The sequence below is a fragment of the Gymnoscopelus microlampas genome, assembly GCF_963454915.1.
Source record: "Gymnoscopelus microlampas genome assembly, chromosome: 7".
In the NCBI taxonomy this organism is placed as follows: Eukaryota; Metazoa; Chordata; class Actinopteri; order Myctophiformes; family Myctophidae; genus Gymnoscopelus; species Gymnoscopelus microlampas.
Window position 1 is genome coordinate 41,501,300 of NC_139944.1, and position 15,854 is coordinate 41,517,153.

Genomic DNA, 15,854 nt, shown 5'->3' on the forward strand with positions numbered 1-15,854 from the left:
GAATGTTACAGATTAACAGCTGTAGGTATATGTACACACTGTATACCTCCGACTGTACAATACATAACATTTACAGTACACCAGTTTAGTGTTCATACTGTTCTGTATATGTCACATTCATACCTACGCTTACAGTTCATTCTATTTATATATTATACCAGGGGTCTTCAAGGTGTTTCAGACGAAGGACCCCATAGCTGAGAGATGATCAGAGATCCCCACTACATATTGTATACAATTGTGTGGCAGATTCAAACTTTTCATAGATTTCATATAGCTTCATAGGTTTGACAGCACTATATTGGATCCATGTTCATTTGTATTTTCAGACATTTAATCACTTAAACCATAAACTTGACCTTTCACTTGGTCTGCCCCCCCCCCCCATCTACACCAAACCTCATTGCCTATAAATAGCAGATCTACAAGCTTGTAGATCGGCTATTTTCCCTAAAGTTCCCTCCAGAATACACAAAGATTAGGCGGCCCCCTGTAACTCTGAGGATCCCTAGGGGTCCCTGACCCCCTGTTGAAGAGCCCTGTATTATACATACACTAATTGTTCTCAACGTGGGGTTCAGGGACCCCCCAGGGGTCCTTAATATATACGTAGCATCAACATCTGTTTTAAGCACCTCCCTGTACATTGGCTATTTGAAATATAACCAAACTCCATGCTCCTCGTCTGAGTCGTCTCAATGTGATGTGTTGTGAGCTTGTAGATCGGCTATTTTCAGAAGAATTTGAATGTTTTTGAAACATTTTACAACACAAACATAGTATGGGGGTCCCTGGGACAAAATATTTTCAGATGGGGCTAATACATATTAATTTGGGGGTCCTTGACATGGAAAAGTATGAGAACCATTGCATTGATTATAGTGATAACACATGATTCTCTTGTTCTCAGCCACTTTCTCAGTAAGAAGAATCTCCTGCAGTTTCTTCCTCCTTGGACATGACACACTGTAACTCAGCTGTAGATGCGAAACTGCATTTTTTTGTCTCAGTAGTGCTTGTACTCTGTGCAGTGACAATAAAGTTGAAACTAAATCTAATCTAAACATCACTCATAAAAACAACTGCTTAATTTAAGCCAAGTAGGACATTTATCAATAGTAGGCTACAGATTACAGAATATGCAAGGCAAATAATGGCATTCAATAAAACATTTTATTCACAATTTAAGTGCAAGCTCTTGAAGTCATCTCTTTTAAGAGCTTGAATCCTCTTCACGAGGCTACTACTGCACAAAGATTAGTACATTTTTCGTTTTGGTGAAGCACATTAAAATAGTAGATATGTAGAGATATACAGTATGTATGTATAGAGAGTTCACAATATAGTAGTATAATATAGCATATAGTAAAGTATAATATTAGTTTAGATTAATATAGCTGTTTTTCCCCCTTTTGTAAAGGCTAGTGTGACTAATCATGCCATGACAGATCCTACACTATCTGCAATGTTGAATCCTCTGCCAACCAGTACAGTACACAGTCTCCAGGAAAATCTGATGGACGCTGGTGGTGACGCTGATCAAACTGCTGGGCTTTTGAGCAGTAGGCACGGCTCTGTTGGTGGCCAGCGTCATGCTGCCTTGCCTGGAGTGACTCTTCTTGTAGCGAGGGTCCTGCTGCTACACGCTGTGTTGGGAGCTGCCTGGAGTGCAGATGGTCTTAATTAGACTCCTTGGAGGTGTTTCAGGTTATTACTTGCAGATGGGTCAAAAACACCTGAAAATAAAATAAACAGGGAATATTACTGTGATAGTACAGACCGGTAGGATATCATTTAACTTTTAGATCATTTTCTTCTGCTTAAATAAGAGAACACTCCATGCTTCAATCAAATAATACATAAAGCATTGTCATTATCTAGTTAAAATGCTGTGGTTTCACTGACCCTGGTTCTAATGAATTAGAACAATATGCTCAATTTAAAATACACAACTCACGTTACCACGCTTTGACTCAGTCGCTGAAGTGGGCCACAAGCACCTAGAGTAAGGTTCTACTGTGTCTTTCCTCTGGACTCTTGCAGCGCAGCACCTACACGGGACCAGACCTCACACAGTCCAGACTTGCAGTCACAGTGTGCGTCAAGCACCGCCCCAGTGTGCTGTGCTCTGGGGCCATGATCCAGGGAGAGGTTGGCTTCTCCCTCGGTTGCTGAGTGCAGCACCTGAGAATAGAGTAAACAGTGATATTACTGTGATAGAACAGACCGCTAGGGTATTATTGTCTTCAGCTTACATAGGACAACACTGCATGCGTGCAACAAAAAAATCAAATAATATCTAAAGCAGAGGTCTTCAACAGGGGGTCCGGGACCCCTAGGGGGTCCTCAGAGTTACTACAGGGGGTCCGCCAAATCTTTGTGTGATTTTTACATAAACCACTTCAACCAAGTATCCCTATTCTGAGAGGAACTTTAGCCAAAGGCGTTGTGCGTTTGTAGATCTGCTATTTTCGGCAAAGTGGTTTAGTATAGCGGGGAAAAAGAGCAGGCTAAGTACAGAGTGAAAGGTCAGGTATAAGTGTTGTTTAAGTGCATGATTAAATGTTTGGAAATACACATTAACATGAATCCAACATGATAGTGCTGTGGAACAAGTCTATGAAGCTGCCTATGAAATCTATGAAAAAAGAAATATTCTATACAATATAATGGGGGTCCCTGCTTTATCTCGCTCTCAGCCAAGGGGTCCTTGGCCTGAAAACGTTGAAGACCCCTGATCGTAATTGTAATTATATCTAGTTAGAATGCTGTGGTGTTACCGACCCTGGTTGTGGTACATTTTGACCCAGTCTTGTAAGACCCTGCTTGTAAGACCAGCCACTGACTGTATGAAAAGTGCTGGGTAACCAGGCTAGTACTTTTTACTTGTGTTTTTCCCCCTATGAAACTCTCAAAGAACAAAGCTTGACTATCTGCATGCCAGCCACAATGGACAGACTCGACTTTCATGAATTATTTTGGGTCATTAATAAGGCCCATATTTGGGCTTTGTTTACGTCTGACTTCTTTTGGGCACACAGTAGCTTAGTCCAGCGTTAGAGTTCTCTCTAAGTTAGAGAGAACTCACTAACGCCAGGGCTAAAAAAGCTTAGCCTTGGATCAAGACTATATATTAGTTGTATTTGATCAAGTCTGACTCAGATAAAATAAATCTACGATAGTCTTGATCCAAGGCTAACAGTAGCCACGCTAACACACAGACTTGCACAGCACTTCTACAGTTCACCAACATTACCTGTCAAACGATAAAACAAAATAATAAAAACAAACTTACTTACCCTTGCACAAATAAGATTGAGCCTCAAGGCTGTTGTAGGCCATCAACTGGTCCATAGTGTAGTAGGCACTGCGTGTAAACACTAAATAATAATCATACAATATCCGGATAATGTATGGCCCGGCGGATAAAGATCCTTATTGACACTAAACTCACTCGTAACAAGCTTATACGGATCGATACCGATAAATGTAATCTTCTCCTCGTATTGTTTCCTCTTAATCTGCGTAAAATGTTCTAGCAGTGACTAGCTAAAGTAGCTGCTATGTGTTTGTTTACAGTGTTACACTTAGCCGGAGCTAACACGGTGCTGCTGGACCGAACCGGACCTCACCAAGATGGCGCGTAGGGAGGGGGTGGAGTCTCGGCTCCGCCCCCTCCCTATCCGTAACTTTGTATAATAATGCATATGAATGATCGATAATTAAAAAACAGGTAATTTTCCGTTTTCCATTCATGTAGATGAAAGGCTAAAATTGAAAATCAAGCCAATTTTCGATTTTTGATTTTTGATTTCACATTGAATAATAGACTGAACGCAAGATACGGGCTTGTAAAGTAATACTTGATATCTTGGCAAAAATTGTGTTTAACAAAAAAATTAAATTAAAAAACGGGTCAATTTCCGTTTTCCATTCATGAGATGAAGCCAATTTCTTATTTTCGATTTTGGGACTTAAGAACGGATATAAACTGAACGGACAATTTCCGATTTTCGATTTTGGGATTTGAGAACGGATATCAATTGAACGCTACGTACACGGATTCTGGTCCTTCGTCTGTTATGAAATGTGAGTCAAATGATTTTTCGTAACAAGAAAAAACTAAAGCAAAAAAACAGCCTACAAACAGCGCAAGATTTTTATTTTCCTGTCTTAGAAAGTCTCACTCTCCACCTGCCGCTAAATAGTGTTGAGTCAAGTGGGCGGAATCTGTTACCCCGGCCACGAGAGGAAGGACCAGGAGAAACGTGAGTAGTTTGAATTCTACTGAAGGCTACGGTCATGTAGGATTAGGATACTGCGCTTTCCCCAGGATTGAGCCTTATAGACATTGTAGTTTTCATGAGGGAGAGAATTTGACTGCGTGTATAGTTGCATAGCTTGCATTTGATATAGCCATGGATGGATCACACGACGTCGTTTGTCACGACCGTTATGGATGAACTTCAACCTGGTGTTTGCAATTTCTCCCTTTTGGTCCGTACATCTATATAAACCTTCAGATTTCAAATATAAAGTGCTTACCTCATGGCCACGGATGTTACAATTATGTACGGGCCCTCAGAAGTACCCGTATCCTCCGTATTGTTCTATACAAAGCATTTCAATCAGAACGGTGACCATTTTCGCATAGTTATAATGTATCTGAGTGCAATACACCTACCAACCGATAGGGTCACGTGGTTGAAAGCATATGGAGAAAATATGGAGGAAATGGCCACAGATCGGATTAAAATGCTTTTTGTTGAACAATCCGGAACATACGGGTACGTTTTAGGGCCCGTACATAATTGTAACATCCGTGGCCATGGGGTAAGCACATTATATTTGAAATTTGAACGTGTATGTAGATGTACAGGTGAAAAAGGGAGAAGGTGCAAACACCAGGTTGAAGTTCATCCATGTCATGTTTCAGGGCTACATTTGATAATAAACGCCGAGGCCTATAGCAAATTTAAACATAATATATTATCATTATCATAATATGATATATATTGGGACAGTTGACTATAGCATTTTTGACGATTCAGCCGACCCTTAGTGTGTGCACGCAGTCATGCTTGAGTAGAATACTCCAGTTAAAGTTGCTGTTTTCCTGGAAGCGAATATTATAAACCCAGCCAAACTGTGAGTGATTTTTCTGCTGGATTATGTGAAGGCTTTCCAGGTCGCAGACTGTGCACAAATGTTTGGCAGTATACTAGGCCCCCCACATTGTGAAAGAGTAGGCTAGTCCAGATAACAAATGAACTTCTCACACCAACCAAGCTTCTAGACCCCTGGGATATATAGTAGCCCCTAGGCAGTGGTGTAAAGTAACTAAGTACATTTACTCAAGTACAGTTTTGAGGTATCTTTTACTTTACTGGAGTATTTCCAATTTTCAGTACTTTTACTTCTACTCCACTACATCTCGGAGGCAAATGTTGTACTTTTACTCCACTGTCTACAACTTTTTGAAATTTTTTGTTACTATTTATTTTGTAGATTTTGATTATTATTACAAAACATACATTAAGATGTTAAGATGAATTCTGGACTTTTACTTGTAACAGAGTATTTCTACATTGCAGTATTGATACTTTTACTAAAAAAATAGTTATTTTCCCTCCACTGATAGTGGCCTAGTAGGCTATACACATATTTGATATATGTACCAGGTACCCAGCGATTTGGTTCCTACATGGAACTGATAGCCATCCCTACTGAAGATAGCATTGACAATTGGTTCTGGGACATTTACATTTGCCAGTGAGTCTTCTGGTGCTATCATGTGTCCAGACTCCAGCTCAGAGAAACATATGTGATAGGAGCTGGCCACTTCGTTGCCCTGAATTATGACGCATACACTCACATCTCCGTCCCACCTTTTGCTCTTAACATCTAGGCTGGGTTTTTAGAACTCACCCACTCACTCACTCACTCACTCACTCACTCACTCACTCACCTCTCTTAATATTTATGTATCTGTATATAACCTTATCATAGTTTATAGCTTCTTTATATTGACCTTGCCTAGATAAATTCCTCATACAGTACTGTATGTGAAAACGTATAATATAAAACAAATAAAGTAATTCTGATTCACATTAATGATGCATATGACTAATATATTTAAGAGAAATTGGACCATTAGCCCTAGAAGATGATAAAATATGTATATTATATTCTAAGTGTTACAAGTACCTCATCTTTCCTCTTGAACATCTCTAAACTATATTTTCAGTGGTATCCACCTACAGTAAATAGTGTACAGTGATGCCAATACACAATAGTATGCTGTGTTGGTAAAGTGAGTGAGATGAGATATTGCTATATGCACAGTGCTACTATTCCCATAGGCTCTAATTATCGCCAGTTTAAAACTGTCTAGGTAAGACTGCAATGGACTGAAATAGTTTCTGTTAAGACATGTATGTAAAAATTGAAACTGCTGTATCTTTTCTAATTTTGCATTTGACTGCCCTACATTTGGTTTTCCACTTGTTTTGATTGCTTATGATAATGATTGTACACTAACTAAAGCTGCAACTAGTAGTTAAATCTGTGAAATGGTTACTATTGAGAGGTTTACCAGTAAGTGGACTGGGTCTGGATGGGTATTCTTTTATTTTAGAACATGTTCAATGCTTGTAAATCTCATTCATTATCTTTTCCTTCACATATGTATCCCCGTGGAACGAAAACAAACCTTATATGACCTTGACTCTGTGTGAGGATAATGACCCAGGGTTATATTGGGAATCATGATGGAAGATGTATTCACATGTTTTACTTTTGTAAAAGTATCAGTACTACAATGTAGATATACTCTGTTACAAGTAGAAGTCCCGCATTCAAAATGCACTTGAGTAAAAGTACAAAAGTATCTATCGGCATCAAAATATACTTAAAGTACCAAAAGTAAAAGTACGGATCGTGCAGACTGTCCCATTTCACAAGTTCAATAAAACATACACTGCTCAAAATAATGAATGGAACGCTTTGATCCCGTAATTCTTTTGAGAAGTTTTTGTTAGCAGTATGTACACAGTTCATGAAAACTCAAAATAATTAAGGGATGAAAGTGTTCCCTACATTTCTTTGAGCAGTATATTTTGAAAATAGTCGATCTACAAGCTCACAATGTGAGCTTGTAGATCGGCTATTTTCAAATTATATATATATATATATATATATATATATATATATATATATATATATATATATATATATATATTATTTGAAAATATATTAAATATTAGTGTGTTTTGTGATGATAATCAAAATCTACAAAGGAACTAAAGTTTTCAAATACTTCCTCTGAGATGTAGTGGGGTAGAAGTAAAAGTATTGAACATTGTAAATACTGAAGAAAGTTAAAATACCTCAAAATTGTACTTAAGTACACTACTTGAGCACGTGTACTTAGTTACTTTACACCACTGGGAGGGACTATGGGAGGGCCCAGAGAATTGCTCAATGAAGCTGACCGCATGCAGCTGATAGAATACTGTCACAAAGGTGAAAGGGTGAAAGAACATGTCATGTGACACAAGGCACTGGGAGTTAAATAGAGCCAACATTAAGAGGTTTAGAGATTAACACGGATACGCTGTCACTGTGATCTTTCCATAGCGCGATCAATACAAAATTGGGAACTGTGTTTCAGAGAAGACCATATCTTAACATCGGGAGAACAACCTCTGGTATGGTTTCAGGATTATGTCCTTGTAAAATGTCTTATGTTAAAGTTAATTCTTCACGATCAAGAAGATCTTCATATTTCTATCATCATGACACAAATCATCTAGGCTTAAGACTCTTATCTAAGAAATGTTTATATCTCAGAAATGTGTATCTGTTTTTTTAAGATACGGTATGCCGCTTCCAGTAGTTTCTGTGTGTTGAAACTTGATTAAGGTTTTAAAACCTGTGTTGTGCCCAGTTTATGTAGATTCTTTGTATCTATTCATTATGTGAATGTTCTCAAAAGTCTCTAACATGTTTTAGCTTATTAGTAAAGTTACAGCTCTCTCTTGTGGCAGGTTGACATACTGCATCATAACAAAACCATTGCTAAACCGATGTGATCTTTCCAAATCCCACATCTAGTGCCCTTTGGCAGCAGATGGATTATGCAATGAAGTCCCTCAGCCTCCTAACTCCAACAACCCTCTCAAAGTAAGACACAGGTTTCTAAGTTCGTGGGAGGTGGGTCATGCACACAGGGACAGGACAGATTACATTTAAAAAATATATATATTTATGTATACATTAGTCTGTTTTAATTTATATCATTTTTTGTTTTGCCAGGTGTGTGACATCCAGTGTTTCTGCCAGTGCTCAGATGCTGTCGGGTCGGCCTCCTCGCTCAAAGCCCTTCAGGGTCTCAATTGCTGACCGTAGTGTGAAGAAGGGCATCATGGCTGACGGGCTGCAAGACCTGATAAACAAGGTATGAGATGGAGTGGAGCAGTGCCCCCCCCCCAAATAATCATATTTTAACTGGGGACCCCCTACCCTGACAGGAACTTGGAATGTAGGAGTTGAGGCATTACATTTAAGTTTGACGATCTACAACGCTATTTTTTGCCTCTTATATAATTTGACAATTTGTCCAATGTTTTACCAGTTTTTATACTATAGTTTGTTGATTATTTTTGATGCAGTAATGGTCTTTTTTCTTTCTTTTTTTTGTCACTTCACTGTCATCTGGGTGGGGGTGAATTATACTTATACAGTTCTACAAGTTCATAGAGTGTTGCAAGCTTATAAATCAGCTGTTTTTATTGTGCGACACTTGCACACAACCAAGTGTACAGGCAGACAGTACAGTGTTAATCTAACTCATTGCGGGTCCATTTTTACACTTGAGTTAAATTAACGCTCAGGATTTTTCTGTGTCGCAGCTTTTTTACTTGTTGATTTCATCATAAATTCCTGACATGTAGCATAGTGACTCAGACAAGACAGACAAGAGCATGGTTAGATAAAAAGGCGAGTGAGTCAGAGGATGGGGAAAGAGCGATGAGACAACATGGTGTGCGTCTAGAATATATTGCAATGACCACAATAGTTCTTCCTGCACTTAATTTGCTTGAGCTTCAACTCAGGTTTTTTTAAGCGTTTTCAGGCGAACGTTTTGGCATTTTCAGCCTGGGGAAAAAGCCTCAGTAGACACGGCCCCTAATCCTCTGCATCTGCCTGCTCTGATTTGTATCCATTTAAAGGGTCTACACCATGAATTTTAACTTTTTCTTCATTTTTGTGTGTTTTTGGTCTCCCCCACCTCTCTTCTGTTCCAAAAAATACCCGACTTCGAGCATGCAGGCTTTCATAGGCTATCTGTGGTTTTTATGTAAATTGTTCTGAAAACAGTCCGTCAGATTTGTTCCCCCTGCCTACGTCACGTCAGGGAACAATTCCTCCCGTTTTTCAGTTCCAACCAAAAAAAATAAATCTTATTTTTTTTCATATATATTTTTTTTACTTTTTCCACACAGAACCAGGAGATAACATGCATACAAACTGGCTCAATAGCGCCCCGTGCCAAACAGGACAATGTGGTATTGCAGGTGAAAGTGCTTTATAAGCCAGAGAGAAGTTAGTTGGAATGAGTATATCTGAGGCTTGATTTAGGCTCAAACCTTTTGAAAAACGTTTGAGGGACATACACAATATGATATTAATTATTATTATTATTTTTTAAATTCATGGTGTAGACCCTTTCATTCCAAACTACCCAGGTAAAAAAGTAGTATACTTTAGTATATGAAAAATATAATATAAGTGCACTAATATTATTAAAAGTATACTTTGGATTTTTGTACTTAATTAAAAGCATATTAAAAATAAACTTATACAAAGTATACTTAAAAAAAGATGTAATTAAGTTCAACTTCAATGTACTAAAAATAAATATACTAATTATGGAATACTTGAAATGTATTTTTAATGTACTTATCCAAAGTGTACTTTATGCAAAGTATATTTTTAATTAAATGTAAGCACACTTTTTAAAAGTACACTAAATTGAAACTGCTTAATAGTGTACTTTTAGTGTACTTAAGAAAAGTGTATTTATAGTAACGTCATTTGTAATACACTGTTAGTCTAATATATGTAAGTGTACTATAATTGCACTCCATTGCAAATGTATTTTAATATACTAAAAGGAAGTGTACTTTAATGTAAGTATATTAAAAGTTGTATGCCAGTGTACTTTGAGATAGTATACTAAATTACTAATACCTATAAGTGAGCTTTTAGTGTACTTAAGAATAGTACATTTATTTTCAGTCATTTGTAATACACTGTTAGTATACTTTATTTAAGTGTACTTTAATTGCACTCCATTAGAAATGTATTTAATATACTTAAAATAAGTGTACTTTAATGTAAGAACATTGAAAGTTGTATGCCAGTGTACTTTGAAAAAGCATAATAAACTACTAATGCTTATAAGTGTACTTTTAGTATACTTAACATAAGTACATTTATTTTTCAGTCATTTGTAATACACTGTTAGTATACTTTATTTAAGTGTACTTCAATTGCACTCCATTAGAAATGTATTTAATTATACTTAAAATAACTGTACTTTAATGTAAGAACATTGAAAGTTGTATGCCAGTGTACTTTGAAAAAGTATAATAAACTACTAATGCTTATAAGTGTACTTTTAGTATACTTAACATAAGTACATTTATTTTTCAGACATTTGTAATACACTGTTAGCATACTTTATTTTAGTGTACTTTAATTGCACTCAATTAGAAATGTATTTAAATATACTTAAAATAACTGTACTTTAATGTAAGAACATTGAAAGTTGTATGCCAGCGTACTTTGAAAAAGTATAATAAACTACTAATGCTTATAAGTGTACTTTTAGTATACTTAACATAAGTAAATTTATTTTTCAGACATTTGTAATACACTGTTAGCATACTTTATTTTAGTGTACTTTAATTGCACTCAATTAGAAATGTATTTAAATCCACTTAAAATAACTGTACTTTAATGTAAGAACATTAAAATGATATGCCAGTGTACTTTGAAAAAGTATACTAACTTACTATATATATATAGTAGGAATTAAGTGTAGTTTAAGAATGTTATAATACACTATTTCTATGCTTCATTAAAGTGTACTTTAATTTAACTTCATTATAAGTGTATTTAATTATAATAATACAAAATGCACTATAATAACTTTAAGTTGTATTTTAGTGCACTTTTAAAAATTATACCAAATTGCAAATACCTATAGTGTTAATTTAGTGCACTTATGAAAAGTACACTTATTTTCATGCCTTGTGTAACATACTATAAGTATGCTTTATGAAAGTGCCCTTTAATTTTACTCAGTTAGAAATGTACTTAAGTATGCTTATTTTAATGTAAGGTCATTTTAGTGCTTTAAAAAGTATGAGTATTTTTCAAATCCTTTTTAATATACTATTAATATGCTTTATTAAAGTGTAGAATAATTTAAATACGTTAGAAGTCCTGCAATCCTGAGACTGCATGCTGCACTGGCCTCCCCGTGATTGGTCAGAGTCACAGTGTTCCCTTTCAGCAGAGCCATTGGCTCTGCCTTTCAAATTTGCAGTCATGTGATTATGACATAATCAACTGTTCCGTTTTTGTCACCATCTTGTCACTTGTCACAAAATAGTACATCCATACTAAAAATATACTTTAATACATTTTAAATAAACTAAATGGGACACTTAAAAAGTACATTTGAAAAGTATTATTAATATGATAAAAGTGTTTTAATAATACACTTTTACACTACTGATAATGTACTGTAATCCCATTTAAAGTAGATTTACAGCACACTAATGATATAATATAATTGCACTAAAAGTGCATTTAGACCGCTCGTGGGTATACTTTTCACTACTGTACTAAGTGTACTTAAAGTTTGTAAAAAGTTGTACGAATTTAGCACACTTATTGCACTTTTAGTATACTCAAGCATACATTAAGTAGTCATTTAATTGTACTTGAGTACACTTAAGTTCAATTTAAGTCGGCCAAAATAGTACATCCATACTAAAAATATACTTTAATACATTTTAAATAAACTAAATGGGACACTTAAAAAGTACATTTGAAAAGTATTATTAATATGATAAAAGTGTTTTAATAATACACTTTTACACTACTGATAATGTACTGTAATCCCATTTAAAGTAGATTTACAGCACACTAATGATATAATATAATTGCACTAAAAGTGCATTTAGACCGCTCGTGGGTATACTTTTCACTACTGTACTAAGTGTACTTAAAGTTTGTAAAAAGTTGTACGAATTTAGCACACTTATTGCACTTTTAGTATACTCAAGCATACATTAAGTAGTCATTTAATTGTACTTGAGTACACTTAAGTTCAATTTAAGTCGGCCAAAATAGTACATCCATACTAAAAATATACTTTAATACATTTTAAATAAACTAAATCGGACAGTTAAAAAGTACATTTGAAAAGTATTATTAATATGATAAAAGTGTTTTAATAATACACTTTTATACAACTGATAATGTACTGTAATCCCATTTAAAGTAGATTTACAACACACTAATAATATAATATAATTGCACTAAAAGTGCATTTTGACTGCTCGTGGGTATACTTTTCACTACTGTACTAAGTATACTTAAAGTTTGTAAAAAGTTGTACGAATTTAGCACACTTATTGCACTTTTAGTATACTCAAGCATACATTAAGTAGCAATTTAATTGTACTTGAGTACACTTAAGTTCAATTTAAGTCGGCCAAAATAGTACATCCGTACTAAAAGTATACTTTAACACATTCATCAAAAATATATTTTTAGTATGCTATTTTTTTACCTGGGTAAGCAGAGAGGAACTGAGCAAAATAGGTACTTCAGGCATAGCAAGGTTTCCTCTAGTTCCTCTTACTTAACTGTTCACTGTAACCTGCTCAGGTAATGGACTCCCTGCATGTGTCCTGTGTCAGTGCTCTGGTGCTGGATGAGGATGGGACAGGGATCGATACGGAGGAGTTCTTCCAGACCCTGCCTGAGAATGCTGTCCTCATGGTCCTGGAGAAGGCACAAAAATGGACCCCATCTCAGGTAGATGTACTGTAAATCATTTCCAGAGATGCTGAACGACCTGTCTCTCTGACAAATATTTTCAAGAAAAGACAAATTAAACCAACCATCGCTGCGTCCATGGGACACATTCTACTTTATCCTGCTTGTTCTACTTTATCAGCACTTATAATGCGGCACATTCCTGCACAACACAGCAGTGTTATTATTATACTCGGAGCCAATGTGAATGCGCTTGCGGGACTCGTCTCCTCTCCAAAGTGTCTGCCTCTCTACATGCAGCAAGCACCCCTCCAGCTTCCTTCTGTGTACATAGCGCTGGCTATGTACATTTATACTTTGGTGTATGGGAGTGTTGCGCACCGAAACTCTAATGCGCTACACGTTGTTGTAAAACGTTATTTTTGGCGACGCAGGCATAAATCAGACTGAATCATTTGAAGGGAATCCCACTTTGTAAAAAACACCAGAGCAATAAATAATGTCGCAAACATCTATTTTTCAACAAATCTCTGTTATTCTTCCCCCTTTCTCATTGCGTTGTTGTTCTTTAGTTCCTGTTCATCTCTTTCTGTGAAGTGTATTAACTTTGTAGACTACCACATTTTCTGTCCTCTCTCTCTTTCATATTATAAAATGAAACACTGTGTTTTTGACATCCGGGTAAACATATTAAGCTATTTGTTTGGGTTTAGATAACTTATAATGAGCATTTACCATAGTTTTGTACTTTATTAACTTATTTTACCATCATTTGATGGTCTACTCTAAGGGGCCTGCATACATCGCACTTGGAATGAGCTGTTGAACATTTTTCCTCCTCTGATTCCAACCTCCCACACAGATCAGTCCCCCCAGAGTTCAACTCATTGAGCGCAGGTCGAAGCACAGAAAAGACTTAGCCAAAGTGACATTTGATCTGTATAAGAACAACCCCAAGGACTTCATCGGCTGCCTGAGTATGAAGGCCACCCTGTATGGTGTATACTCTATGACCTACGACCTAAACTGCTGTGGTGCCAAAAGTATGGTCAAGTGAGTGTGTGTGTGTGTGTGTGTGTGTGTGAAGCTCAAAATTGACTTGGACAACAGGCTGCATGTACATCTACATGTATATTCTCTGAGTAGATGTAGGAGATGCCTTGTTTCAGAGTGGCTGAAATCAGAATCAACACATGGGTTTCTGAACACCAATGATCAAATTGCACCGTATGAAATCTCATTGGACACAGATTTAGGGGTGCAAAATCACTGTTCTCCAAAATGCTGTTGACGTGAGAAGGGAATCTCTGGCCTAAACGACAACATTTTGTAGAACTTTATTTTTGAGCTTACTGGATTTGTATTAATGTGACTAACAACAATACTGCTTCTTACTGATTCAGTATTAGGTTCTGCAATTTTCCAGTAATCCCCTTAATCTTAATCCCTCTTGTGTTGAAAAATATTTTCAGCAATTTGAGAAATGTACCGTAGCCTACACTGTCAGCTAATATACAGTATATTTGACCAATACAATTCTTACTGGTGGTGCTTAATGGATCATTGATTAATCATTTACATTCCTACAGTTTTTTTCGGAATGCTTACCTCCCCCTGTATCTGCCTGACACATCTTGCCTTCTGACCCGTGTTTACAGGGAGTTTCTGCGGTGGACGCTGTTCTCCATGCAGGCCACGGGCCACCTCCTGCTTGGCTCCTCCTGCTACATTGAGCAGCTGTTGGATGAGGAGGAGCAGCAGGCTGCGGGCAAACTTGGACAGACACAGGAGAGCAGAGTCAAGCAGCTGCAGGGCATTCTACTGGGCAAGGCTTGCCAGTGACATCGAACTGTGGCCGTTTGTTTGTTTTTCATACCGAGGAAAACATGCAACATAAATCTTCAGTAGATGAATTGCGATATTGGATTTTTTTTTCCCCGACCCAGGGCAGCCTTCTTGAGCTCTCAAATGAACACGGAATGACCAGCGTTGCTTGGAAAGGCGGCCACTATATCCTGGACTGCCTCAATGAAACTGTGGCAGAATTATGTTGTGTGCACTGACTGTTTTCCTTTTGTGTATTGGCCTCTAGCACTGCAGCACCCAGGTGCTTAAAAGACTTAGAATTATGGAGTTGTGCACGCCCCTTTTTCTGGGCTGTTTTAATACTGTGACCCGCCGTCTGAGATATGGTTAGGGGTGTGGGGGGGGGCGGGGGGTGGAGGAGTGCGTTTGTTACTGGTACATGTATAATGCTGTTTATGTCACTGTCATTTGCTGCTTGCTCTGTTACATAGATTTCAGAATGCACTTTTGCTGTTGTGATGTTATTATTAGTTTTTTCCCCACAAATGTTAATGAAGAAATAAAATGATCACCTCTATTTCCTGTTTTGCAGAACATAATATAGAATGTCTTTTTAGTCTCATTGTAGGAGCACATTAATGCTGGCATCCCTATTTTGGAGGCATGTCATAGAACGCTTTCAAGATTCTTTTGAATATCTTCAAAAGGTAATTTTAAAATAACTTATCTACAAGCTCACCATGTGCCGCATCATTCTGTGAGCTTTTAGATCTATAGCCGAAGTATTCAAATAGGGTTTAAATGATTAAAGGGTATCCTATATGGCTTTGGCTTGAGCCCATTAGGGATGGCATGTGTATGGCTGCTTGGACAGTGTAATTGGTGCATGGTCCAGCTGTCTCTCCCACGCTTTCCCTAATTGTCGCCCCAGTCTCTGCTGCCCTGTCAGCTGCAGCCTGGTGATGCCT

At 37.0% G+C, this 15,854-nt stretch overlaps 1 protein-coding gene and 1 long non-coding RNA gene across 2 annotated transcripts; one reads left to right on the top strand and one right to left on the bottom strand.

The window, feature by feature from the left end:
• Positions 1 to 1,086: 1,086 nt before the first annotated feature.
• On the bottom strand, positions 1,087 to 3,978 carry LOC311049515. The gene is made up of 3 exons (XR_014601199.1): positions 3,300 to 3,978; positions 1,958 to 2,184; positions 1,087 to 1,736 (listed from the first exon to the last, which is right to left on the bottom strand). It is a non-coding gene; the product is annotated as an uncharacterized lncRNA (long non-coding RNA).
• A 4,130-nt stretch (positions 3,979 to 8,108) lies between these two features.
• Positions 8,109 to 15,388, top strand: cidec (cell death inducing DFFA like effector c). The gene is made up of 5 exons (XM_084063113.1): positions 8,109 to 8,184; positions 8,317 to 8,458; positions 12,970 to 13,119; positions 13,943 to 14,133; positions 14,739 to 15,388. The coding sequence occupies exons 1-5, from the start codon at positions 8,132 to 8,134 to the stop codon at positions 14,920 to 14,922; spliced, it is 720 nt and encodes a 239-aa protein (XP_083919239.1). The 5' UTR covers positions 8,109 to 8,131; the 3' UTR covers positions 14,923 to 15,388.
• The last annotated feature ends 466 nt before the right edge of the window (positions 15,389 to 15,854 follow it).